Source organism: Acanthaster planci, linkage group LG06 (genome assembly GCF_054643075.1).
Source record: "Acanthaster planci isolate LZ-2023a linkage group LG06, COTS_SCS, whole genome shotgun sequence".
In the NCBI taxonomy this organism is placed as follows: Eukaryota; Metazoa; Echinodermata; class Asteroidea; order Valvatida; family Acanthasteridae; genus Acanthaster; species Acanthaster planci.
The window spans coordinates 22,516,730-22,529,813 of record NC_141782.1 but is presented as its reverse complement, the minus strand read 5'-3'; the positions used below and the strand labels follow the sequence as shown (position 1 = coordinate 22,529,813).

Here is a 13,084-nt window from a genome sequence, read left to right as displayed (position 1 = left end):
TTCTCACCAACGTAATTTGCAAACTTTATTTTACAAATACTCAAAACGTGGATACTATAGAATCAACGTAATATAAAATGAACGACTTATCATTCTCAATGAAGAATCTTTCGCCTCTCTTCATGGCAATATATATTAATCTTGTCAGGTCCAAATGAACACGTTTCTGTTCGTAACTTCTCGACTAGATGTAAATATGTTGCTCATGAACTTAACAAATTGTGTCAACTTACAGTCTATCTGTATCTCTAAAAAATCTGGAAATCTTCAGTATATTTTCATTAAATGTACTCTGATAATGACCATTTTTTTTTTGAGGCCTTAACATAAAAAACAGAAGAAGCTTGGAAATTTAATCCTTGGTTTACTTTCCTGTAAAGTGTTAACACAGATACAAGTGAAAAAGCAACACAAAATGTAGCTACATGAAGAACCAGTGGCTACCACAGCAGAAAATATACATGTAAGTTGTCAAGGATTCTTGAATCATTTTAACTGATTAAAATTATAAATCAAAGTTTGGACTACATCAAAAATCTTAACCGGCCACTTGCTGATTGGTCAGTTAACCTTTAAGCCTACTTTTAATGAAGCTTCAGTTTGAAGAAAAAGGAAAACTATTTACAAAAAGCAAATTATTAAAACCTGGTGAAGTGTTGTATTTGATCTATGGATTAGTACTAGTTATCCTCTAAATGCTCAGTGAGAACTGGTAAAATACAGGCAGACGAATCACAGTTTTCTGATTTGAGAATTGTAAAATGTGAAATGGCACGTTTTTTTTATGAGGTCAGCAAATCAGTATCATACATTTGAGTGTGCTTGACATCATGGACATCTACTCTCAGAAAGTCATGATTCGTATATGTAAGTTTTCACTACTTTTTGACCAGCATTTATTGAAGTCAAATAAATCCTTTATTGCGACTGTCATCAATCATGAATCCATCTACTTCAGAAGGCGGATGGTCTTGCCAAGCCAAATCAGGAAGTCTTCATCTTGTAGTTCTCTCAGAGCCCCGTCAAACATTTCCTTTGTTACTGGCTGCAGAGTAATACAAAATAAGTAATAAGTCATCAAGAAACCACAATCAAAGCTTTATGATCCATATGCTATGTCCATAAACCAATGCCCCTCATTATTTCATTGCTATTTTTAACCGTTTACTGAAATGGCGGTTGTATGTTGGTGAAGTTATGTATGACTAAACTTTTATAAGCAAAATAGAAAAGACTAACCATCTCTGACTGCTGCCTCAACTCCTCAAACGTTGTCTGGTACTTGAGGGTTGCCACTCGGCCTTTGCCTTCGATCTGCTTCTTGAGGGCACCCTTCACTTCCTGTCTCTGCTTGCGAGCAGACGTGCTCATCCCTGTAGCTAAGATGTCGATATTGATGGTACCATCCCGTGGATCAAAGGCAGACTGCTTCAGAGCTTCATAGTGCAACCTGCATGGTGTTGGATGAAGGAACACACAAAAATTTAAGAGGACTCAATGACAGGTGTTCATAAAGTAAGATTTCAAAGATATCTTTACCCAATCTTGACCAAACCAATCTTTTTTTTTTTCAAGATTTTTTTTTTTTTTTTTGCGTTGGAGAGATGTTAATTTTATATAACAGGTTTTGCCCTTACCCAACGTGTACCGCGGGTACCGCGAACTATTTTTTTCAAGATGTATTTTTTTTTTGCGTTGGGGAGATGCTAATTTTAATTTTATACAACAGGTTTTGCCCTTACCCAACGTATATCAGTAAGCACTGCATGCTCAGTGCTTGTCCGAGAGCTTGCGAAAAATAAAAACATCTTGAAAAAAATAGCTCGCGGTACCCGCTGCTTCATTTGACTCGGACCGGCCAGCCGACCCTGGCAAGCTCGGTGGTCGAGTGGTTAAGACATCTGCACTAGTAAGCAGGAGGTCGTGGGTTCGAGTCCCACCCGAGTAGGCTTCTGAGGTTTTTTTCGCAAGCTCTCGGACAAGCACTGAGCATGCAGTGCTTACTGATATACGTTGGGTAAGGGCAAAACCTGTTATATAAAAAACCAATCTTTCTCAATTGTTTTCAGTATAATCTAGATGCCAATCTTTACTTGACCAAAGCAAATGGTGAACAACCAATAGAACTTCAAGCCATTTTATTACAAAGAGGTATCATCCACCTGCTGACAATTTCCCAATGCGGCCGTATCATCCACCTGCTGACAATTTCCCATTGCGGCCGTATCATCCACCTGCTGACAATTTCCCAATGCGGCCGTATCATCCACCTGCTGACAATTTCCCAATGCGGCCATCACAAACAACTCCTTGTCTTCTTACCTCTTAGCTTCATCTACATCCACTGTCTCTACCACATTAGAGAACCTCATCCTAGCGTGAGCCTCAGCTAGACGGATCAAAGATTCTAGCTGTCGTGGGTAGGCAGACACCATACCCCTAGCACTTCCAATCTTCCTCATCTCCACATAAGCATGAATGAGAAGCTGACTGGCCTCTTCACTCAGTTTGGGGTGGACGTAGGTGCGAGCGTAGGAGAGGTAGTCTCGGAGAAGAGCCAAATCCTAACACAGCAAGCAGTGGAGTTTAATTGACACAACGCTGAGTCTATTTAGCGGTGGAAAGGTTGGCTAAGATTTCCTTCTCATTTACCATTTCATATCTTAAAGCTTTCCCAAAACTACAAATAATTACATGACTCTGTAATCCACACCTTTGTATATTTCAAAGATAACCACACTATACGCCATGTAGTTTGTGTACGTTCACATGCCTACAGAAGACATAGTGTGCTTTTTGACACCCTGTAAATTTTGAATCAGGAGAGGTTGTATAAATCACATGACCAGTCACATGGTGTGTTACATAAACAGTTTGTGATTAGTTCTCATATAATTGTGCTCCTTTCATACAAAATCACATTCCATGAGAAACCAAGCAAGGCTAATCTTGTACTTCATTTTCTGAAAAAGAAATTTTTATCGAATACCTACCATGTGCTCTCCATCTTCTACTTCACCGCCCTGGTGATAGAGTGAGACGAGATGATTGGCCAAACGCCGATCAAAAATCTCGTCTTGGGGATCCAGGATCAAGAAGATCAAATCAAATCTGAAATATAAAGCTCAGATTTTCAAGCATTTTATACTGACTAAAACAAATAAAAATAATCCAGATTATTTATTCATTTAAACATAACAATTACTTCAGAGTTAATTTTAATAGCAGTGTTGTATGTATGTCCATCACAAGCCCTTTCACAAGTCCCTTCGCAAGTCAAATCACAACTCCCCTCACAAGGCCAGTCACAACTCCCCTCACAAGGCCAGTCACAACTCCCCTCACAAGGCCAGTCACAAGTAACTGGGTGAACAATGACAAAGAATGCTTTTGTCACAGCTCATTTGAAAATTTGTGAATTGGCTCAAGACAGAATGACTCGTGATGAACTTACAGGGACTTGCAATGACTTGAATATAACACTGTTTAATAGTGAATTCACCAACATGTTTTTTATTCCATTGAACTTTAAGGGTATAAAACTGTAACAGAAATGGAGGCATCAGGTCCATGGACCATGGTATTTTTAATGTTGGTGCCGCTGGCCCATCGCCGTCCATTTTTTCTTCTGGTTGAATAAATAATAATAACAACAAAAAACCCTGTTCACTCAGTTTTTTGTTTCTGTACATACCGAGACAGCAGTGTATGAGGCAACTGAATGTTATCAATGATTGTTTTTTTGGGATTCCATTGGGAATCTACAGGATTAGCAGCAGCCAGGATTGAAGTACGAGCATTCAGAGAACAGATGATTCCAGCCTTGGCAATAGATAGCGTCTGTTGCTCCTGTACAAGACAAGATTGTGGGAAAAAAGTAATGTCATCAAGGAAACGTGATATGAAGCTTTGCATGATGACAGAAATCATGATCTCAAAAAAGGTCTAGAGATAGCTGGTACACGTACGTATCAACACCCTTTAAGTAATTGTTTCCAGTAAATATTATCAACAAATTCAGAATTTAAATTGAGAAACTTTTACATCAATAAAGGTAGATAGGTACTTGAGTAACTGATCAACACTCAGCTGATGAGACAGGAAAAGATACTTGTTACTTTAGAAAGGCTTCACTTGACCATGGCTGAGTACCTTGTAATGATGGCAAGAATTCTGCCATCAATTTAAGTTGCTTGTTGAAAAACTTAAAAACATACCATAACTTCATGGAGAACAGAACGTGTGCTGTCATTCATCTTATCAAACTCATCAATACAACAGATGCCATTGTCACTCAACACCAAAGCACCACTGCAATGACCACAAATGATAAAAAATAAGGTTTCCATTAGACTAAGTATAGGTCTGAAAATAACTGTGCCCTCGATGGTACATATGAGAAAGTCACACATAGGTGATGGCAATTGAGCACAATTACTGTGTTACATTTGCCTTTCAGATTCTGCAAGAATCAAAATATCAGGCCCTCCAACTTTTTTAGTTTGAAGACTGTAGGTCACTGTAGTCAGCAAGTAATTGACTGCAGCTTTTGTATTTTACTTTCTTGCCTCAGCTTTGTGTGGCTATCTCATGATATGAATACATTATGGTTTCGCACATGAGGCTAGACTGCTCACCACTTTTCCACAGGTCTCAAATCTGACAGTGTCTCCCCTAGTCAATATGCTATGGCATACGCAGAAAGTCCAGTGGATGCTTACGTTTGTAGAACCAACTGCTTGGTTTCAGGATCCTTGGTGACATAAGCTGTCAGACCAACAGCACTGGATCCTTTGCCTGACGTATACTGCCCTCGTGGGACCAAGTTGTTTACATATTGCAGCAGCTGTGACTTGCTTGTTCCTGGATCCCCGCATAGCAAAATGTTGATGTGGGACCTGGGCATGGGGTCAAAGGTCAACACCATTAGTAGACACACATATAACTAATAAAAATCTCTCCACTCGGCGAAATACATTTAAATTGAGTCAGTGTCTGTTAAGGTTAGATATAAACTCTTACCTGAAATTGGCACGTCCAGTTTCAGAGAAATCTTTCTGGGTTGCACCAAAAAGCTGACATAAGATCCCCTTCTTGATGTCTTCATTCTCAAAGATGCTAGGAGCTGTGAAAGACATAATTCAAATGCCTCCAAGTAAGTTTATTCAATAGTCCATAGGCATCTAATCTTACCCTCCCAACCCCTGCCTAACTCTATAGACAACTCCACAGGCCAAAGATACATAGCATGAATGACACAGCACCAAGTTACTTTGCAGATTATTCACTCACACCAGAGCAGAAATCCGTGCACTTCAAATTTAGGAGTGCATGTGAAGTTCCACCCCAAGATAAATGGAGGTTTTTCGCACACTAATAGCACTGCAATTTGGCTCTTCACTCAAAACGGCAAATGATTAATGTAAAAGATCATTTCTCCATCAACAAATGAGAAAATTTCTAATGACAGCAATTTCTTTAGGTATTATATAAAAGAAACACTACCTCTTAATTGTGCATAGCACACAATTTCACTGAGTGATGGAACATTCCATGTGTTACCATGTGAAATTATTCTCGCCACCTCACTCACAAATATTCATTATTGGCATAATGTGAGCTTCCCAAACCTACACCAGTCTGGTCATTGCATCAACCTACCAGGTTAGATTTTATTCAAAGACCAGGGTGTCAATGGATTAAGCAGCCCTATGATACTTACCCAAAGCTCTAGCAAGTCTCTCATAAATGTCCTCTTTCTGGGAAAGGTCAATCAACAGCTGCTTACGCTCCTCAGTGAAAATCTGCTGTTCATCTCTGATCACATGCAAATAGCAGTACAAGCCTTTATCAGTTCAAACTTCATATATTAGATGCAAGGAACTCCAGGAATGGTCCAAGTAATGACTCTGAGCCCTAACTATGCTGTGTCTAACACAATTTTCTACAAAATTTCAATTGTCCCGGCAGTTTATGTTAAACATCTTTTAAGGGCAAATCACTGGCATTCTGACCTCTCTAGAAATATCACTTGGTGCTGTCTACCTCTGGTCCATCACCAACTTTTCTTGCACTGTTTAAGTTTTATTGGTAAATCAGTGAGCAGGCTATTTGGACACATTTTTCCACTTTTAAGACATTGCTTATACCTCAACCGTTCCCTCAGCTGCTAATGGCATCTGAAAAGTGAAAATCGGAGGCATCAACAGAAGTAATAAATGTTGGTTGGAGACTTGAAGTCTTTCTGAACATATTTATTAAATTTTTGTGCAAACAAGTACTTACCCATCACCCGCTTGCTCATGAAGTCGACTAGCATCATCCTTACAGAACTGAATGACATCAATGTAAGTCTTGTACACAGCCTTGACGTTGCGTTGGCGTGGGTTGACGCGTAGTGGAGTTGCACGGTAGATACCAGTGACAGAGACACGATCACCAGGTTGTATCGAATCCACAAGGTCATTGTGGGCATACAAGATAACAGTGTGAGGTGTTTGACCAGCCGGCATATCATCTGCACAACAGACAAAAGATCACAAGTCATTAATATTTTGTATGGTTGATTTCAGCAGTTGATTAGCAGCTCAGTGTAGGGAAATTTAACATGCAAGTTACGAACCAACAATTCTCTTGTGTGTTGTGGTGTCCAACAGGGTTAGTGCTTATTAATTAGATTGAAAAACAGTATTGGATGGAACAGGTGGCCAGCTGGGTAAGTAAAAACAATCACAGGAATGTCTGCTGTTAGACTTGCATAAAAATGATCAAAAACTGTGCCAAGCAGTTAATGATTAATTTAAAGATTTTTAAAAAAGGCAATTTAAGAAATATAAGCATTCATAATAACTTCCATAAAACTCAAATCTTCAATTGTTAACCTATGATATTAAACTGTCCATTTTAATATCAAAATATTTCTGAGATAGTTGGGTTTTACATCAATGGTTTCATCTGTTTCCTGAAAGCAACAGGTGGAATGACTCATTAACTAGCTGAGTTGTAATGGCTCAAGTCAAAGACTCGACTTTAGTCCGACTTGAGTCACAATTTTGGCAAACTGCCTCAACTTGAGTCTCGACAGGTAAATGATGACTCGACTCGTCTGCGACAAAATGACTCGACTCAAATCTCTCATGGAGACTCGACTCGAGTACAAGCTTATGACTCGAGTCTCAAAAAACTTAAAAGTAAAATATTTGTTGGTTAGATACCTGTCACCCTAATCTATTTTCAATATGTCTAAATGAAAAATAAAAATACCAAAAACTGACTTACAGTTTGTGACTCAAATTGACTTGAGCTCAGTACATGACTTGACTTCTTGACCTAATGACTTGACTCAAGTCACCAAATTTAGTGACTCGTTACAGCATTGATTAGTGCTCAATGTCTTTGACATTCTGGACTCATTCATGAAGTGACGTCAGGGACAGAATCTTACCAGGTGATTCCTGTAGTTTAATCATCTGCTTGTCAGAAAACTGTGAGCGATTATGAATCAGTGCCATGCTATGTTTGGTCTGGCAGTTACGACAGACAGAAGGCTCAGCAATACGTCCTCGGTCAATCTCTACTGTGGTCGTGAAGGCACAGACATGGCAACGGAAGAATGCCTCTCGCATCTCTGGAATAAGCTGAGACGTACGGATCACCATGCCACTGATAGTGACCAGTTGATCAATGTCTGGTGGGAAATATTAAAGCAATTGGACAAAAAACTTTAGCAAAGTAGGGATAATTTTGTTACCATTCCCTTTCTTCCCTTTACAGATACTTTTACCAGAAAGGAAATGAACTACTAGTCTATATAGATAGCAGAATGATAAAATTTGAAAAATGAGAGCTTTGTCAAAGATGAATAGTTTCCAGTTTCAGGAGTTTTATTCATAACTGATTTATTTCACTGAGCACCTTGAAATACAATGTTGCCTATACTATACACAGACTATGCTACGCTAATTCGCCAAATAACAGGATGTTAGAGTAAAGATATTTTTCATTTCAGTTGTGACGGGAAGCCATTAACCACTTCGCACTGGAGGCATTTATGAATGTTGATGATGATGGGACGGGATAATTTCCTTTTTTTCTATTTTCAAAATTCTTTAAAAATTCATATCTTCATTAACTAGACACTTACACCCACACAAAGGACTGTCTGGTTTCTACTCTAATCTGACAGACAACATCTATTGGCGCTAGAGTATTTCAGCTAGGCCTGCTGCCTTGTAAAAAGAGCCCAGATTGTGCGGTGTTATGCAACTTTCTTTTGTTCACCAACCTGACACAGTGCGCTGCTGACCTCTTTTCAATAGGGGCCAGATTAGCGGTACTGATGCAGTGGCACTGTGTGGCTCATTGCTGCGGTGGTGGAGTGCTTTTGTCAGCGGTGGTAATCCGCTCGCTCTAAATGCCCCAAACCGAGGTATACTGTTTCAAAATAAGGCTGGATTATCTCTACTTCTGAGAGTGAAATGGTAATGCCCAGCAGCCTGGTCTTTGTTATGAGTACGGTCTTTTGTTACAAGGCCCAGTTCCCTTTGTCCGATTTTGGAGACCCTGGCCACGCGTATAAAGAATACGTGTCTGGTATCAGCAACCCCGGCGACAAGTGGTTAAAACTCAAGCCATGAAGTAGGGATAAATCACTTTCTGCCCCAGCAGAGTCAAACCATGAGCCCTCATACAGAAGTACAACTTTGCCACCCAGGCTATCCTATTATCTGATTGTCATTATAAATGGAGAACAAAATCCTACTCACCTTCTGGGTTCAGCGATCTCATATTTTTGGTTTTCTCAGTATTGTAGGTTCGCACCTGGATCTGGTGTTCCAGTGTTGTGTCAGGGTAGCGCTCAAAGAACATCTCATTCACAGCCATGTCAAAGGTCGGAATGACTTCTTGTGGGTAGCAAACTAGCTGGTGATACAGGTCCGAGTCAAACTGGTTCAAGTGCTGGCAGTTGACATTCAGGAATGGCAACTCTAAAGTGTTGATCTGTGAAGAAGAATAGCAGGAATATTTAAGAAATAAAACTAGAGACCAGGATGTTATGCATCAACCTCCAAGCCTCAGAGATTTCATTTATTCCAAGCCTTGTCTTTACCTCATCAAGTTTCTGGAGATACAGAGGTTCGTTGGGGTCAATACCCTCAGCCTCCTCAGTATCAGGGTCAATGAACCGTTGGATGAAGCGAGTGAACTTGGATTTAGCTTCACTGACCACCACATTGGTACCCCAGATGACCAGTTGTGGACCGCCAGGCTGTTCACTGGTAACAGCAGCCGTGGGCTCAGAACCATCTCCCTGTGAAAAAATGGTGCACAAGTTTAGCTAAATATCAACAATAATCTTTGCTAATTTTTGGACACATCCATTAAAACCAGCCATGGCAAGAATTTTGGACAGCTTAATGGACACTTTCAGATAAGCCAATACTCACTGAAGGATCTGACTGTAAGTTGACCTGCCTCATCTTGCGATTGCTGGTGATGTCATTTCGAGGCCTCAAGGGTGTGCCACTTAATATAGGTTAAGGAAAAGCTTTCAATGCTTCCTGAGAAAACTTCTTGATTAGTGACCAAAAAAATCATACAATAAAATAAACCTGATTGAAAAAATAAATCTAAAAGAAAAAGCAAAACATAAACGTACATGATACCATTCAAATTAAAACTGTAAAATTGGTTTTAGTTCTTAAAGACACTGTATCGTGCCTTTAAACATTTATCAATAGCGCCTTCTAGTGACCCCAGTGGTGTTTAAGTGGAAACTCTATTATGTTCGAAGTCCACAAGAGGGTAACTGCCCTATTTTGTCCTTGATTGATAAGCAGTGGTAGGGTCTGTTATATGGACCTTACAGGAAGTTACTACAACTGCATTGTAGTTTGAATTGAGTGCATCCTAAAACAACTACACAATTCCAAGCATATCTTACTATATTTTAGCCAAAGTTTAACAAGAGTAGGCAATCGAATACACACTACAATACAAGAAATTTCAGACAAGATTACGTGTCCTGAGTGTTTACTTTCCATTTAGGGTCATGAGTTTTGTATCCTCCAATTAGCTCCGGAAAAAACTTGCGTACAAATATCGATTTCACTATATGTAGAAGGGTTAAGAGTTTGATGGAAGGATACGCCATGCGTCCTGGAGTTCCACTCATTCGAGAGCTTGGTGTTCCATAGTTCAAAGGAGAGCTCATCCCAATATCGCTGGTACCTGGATGTGATCACGATAAATCCAAAGATTGCATAAATGGACTCAGCACTTGGGAACGAATGTGTGAAAATAAAACACTTCAAAAACAGATTTGAGATAGAGCCCTAATTTACCTTGCTTCTATCATGTCTAATCATGTGTTAGTGATAACATTCTAGATTAAGTCCAGAGAAATCCTGAAAGTGAGATGCAAGAAGTGACAAGTGTCCTATACCTCAGTAATTTCTGGTACGCTGAATTTTAAATGGGACATTCCTAACTCTTTACAACTTTTTTTGCCGACTTAAATATTTCACTGTTGGTGTATTTAATGATACAAGACAAACTCCACAACAGCAAACCTCTGCACCAGAATGCAGCAATATCTTTCTGCAACTTTCACCAACAGTGAACACTGAATCCGTTGGTGAGTATCTTAAGTATGTCTACGGAGTAGTTTGAAAGGAATCAAACAGTACATAAATGCAATTGCTAAATTACAATGCAAGACATATCACAGTTGCAAAGTGCCCATTATAAACCTTCCATACCTGAATCATTCCAAGTGAAGACTTTTCACACACCGTAGGGGGTTAGGCATAAGAACAGGCAGTAAATCCAGAGCTCTTTCTACATTCACTAACCAGAGGGTGGCACAATTTGAAATCTTACCAGCTCTAGATAAGCCAGGGCTTGAAAACACTGATATATCCTGCAATCCACCAGATGCAGGAGAGGAAGGCATGGGGCGTAGGTCTCCACTAGGGGATGAGTCCAACGGCCTACCAACCTCAGATGCTGGTGGAGATACAGCATTTCTTTGCTTGGCGACTCGACTGCTTGCTGTGTCAAACACAAGAAAACAAACTGCAAGTGCCATTGCCTCAAAACTAGATCATTAAGACTTCAATTGTTGTTTAAAGCTGTGCAAGGCAGATTAATGTACAGAGACGTATGTCTGTAAGTTCATCATATCAGCTACCTCATTTAGGATGAAGTACTGGTTGAAATGTCTTGACCTTTTTTCATCACTGGCTCTTTTCAGAGAAAAAAACCTCTTCCTAAAAGAGCATACTTCCACGGTGTATCTGCAAAAATAGCTCCATGTAGATTATTCATGCAAACAGCTTACAATGAGTGTACTGTTTCGTAAAGTTCACAATAATTTCTCCCTTTTTTACTCATCTTTTTAACTCAGCAAGTTTTGGGTAGAAATAAAATCCATTTTGTTATAACCACTACTAATATTATGTAACTTCTTTTAAGATCTTTCCCATCCCACTTTCAATTTTTAATTTGATTCCAACTCTGGCTGATTTCATTCGGAAAGCCTTCTGAACCAAGTTTCAACACTGTGGAAAAAACCAATAGCACATTTTGCTGTCTTATGAAAGATGTTCGCACACCAAGATCATGTTCAGCAATACAAACCTCGCCTAGGCTGAACTGAATCTCTTAAACTGGTGTTGGGGGGATTTGGGCAGATACATTAGGTTCCCGTTTTGTTTTTGTATTATTTTCTCTTACGTGTTCGTGGCGCTCCTGGTGTTCCACTGGACATTCCAGCAGCATCCCTGGTGCTTCGACGAGGTGTTTCACTTTGTTGGCTACCTTTACGCCCTCGCTTGTTTGGTGTCTTGTCAACATCTGTGTCATCATCAGCTCGATTTCGTTTGCTGCTGCGACGACTCCTTGGGCTGCTGGTGACCGAACTACTTGGTGACGACATGGCTGTGATTGCAGATTGTGTAAATTCTGAGAATGATTAAGAAATAGCATTAGAATCAGCATCACCATCTAGAAATGCACACAGCTGAATGGCAATGTGGATGCAACATTTGAGGATAAGTGTAAGATACTAAGACCTACAACCTAGAACTGGTCACACGACGTGAAATGCAATCTGAATTCTTATTATCTGACTATCTGCAATGCAATGAAAACATGGTGAGAATTCCATTTATGAACATCACTTATTTTCCCTTGCAGTAGTTTACAAGACATTAGTTGATCAGAAAGTGATAATATGACCTTTAGTAATAGCAGTGTAAATATTGAAGCATTTACTTAGAAAACGCTGAGTTTTTCAGACTAGTCTCATAGGGCTTGTGCACAGGGTGTCACGTGATGTCCGTATATGGAACACTTTCCAAAAAGGTAATTCAGCCACATCAGTTATCACTTGGTTGGTGAACACGATACACCATGGAGTCACAAACATGACAAATTTTTAAAGTGCTTCCTTACATTTTCCAAGCTACAAATCAAATCAAATTTTTCCCCATCAAAAATTTGAGCATGTTGGTAGGCCTAGGGCCTAAGCAGCTAAGCCCTTTTTAATCAGGCTGTTGCATTTTTCTGCTCTGAAACATTAGGCCTAGGCCCTATGTAGGCCTACCACTGCCGGGCCTTTCAACACGTAACATTGGGTCCTCCTTCCTCCGAGGCCACACAAAGCACTAATTATGCCTTTTGTACAGGCCCAGGTAAATGTAGGCCTAGCGTATACAGTCAACATGGTCAGGAGGCATTTAAAAATGTCCCCTTTCTGTTTAGTTTGAACAGTGAAATGTATGCAAAAAAGTCAAAGAAACTCCGCTATCACAAACACAGTTCTGTCCCATGACCAAATCGCGCAAAAGATACCTACTGATGAGATTTCTTACCAAGAATTCAACGATGAACGGTGATCCCCAGTTTCCTTTGCCAATCTTATTTCTATCTTTCCCGCGATTTGCTTTCAGTCGACGGTACAATTTCAATCACGTGTCAAATTCAGCGCGCGAAATTCACTGGGACTATTTAAAAGTGATGAATTTATTATTGTTATTATAAAGTAAAATGAAAATACATAGTGAAGTATATTGTACATTAT

General features: G+C 39.6%; 1 protein-coding gene across 1 annotated transcript; it reads right to left on the bottom strand.

Moving 5' to 3' along the window:
• On the bottom strand, nt 1–12,996 carry mcm4 (minichromosome maintenance complex component 4). Its single transcript, XM_022236472.2, has 18 exons — nt 12,876–12,996; nt 11,737–11,964; nt 10,882–11,052; nt 10,149–10,230; nt 9,447–9,525; nt 9,110–9,310; nt 8,766–9,000; nt 7,445–7,687; nt 6,286–6,517; nt 5,723–5,817; nt 5,023–5,125; nt 4,722–4,898; nt 4,218–4,311; nt 3,695–3,849; nt 2,994–3,111; nt 2,323–2,564; nt 1,240–1,450; nt 1–1,045 (listed from the first exon to the last, which is right to left on the bottom strand). The coding sequence occupies exons 2-18, from the start codon at nt 11,936–11,938 to the stop codon at nt 950–952; spliced, it is 2,736 nt and encodes a 911-aa protein (XP_022092164.2). The 5' UTR covers nt 11,939–11,964; nt 12,876–12,996; the 3' UTR covers nt 1–949.
• Between the last annotated feature and the right edge of the window lie 88 nt (nt 12,997–13,084).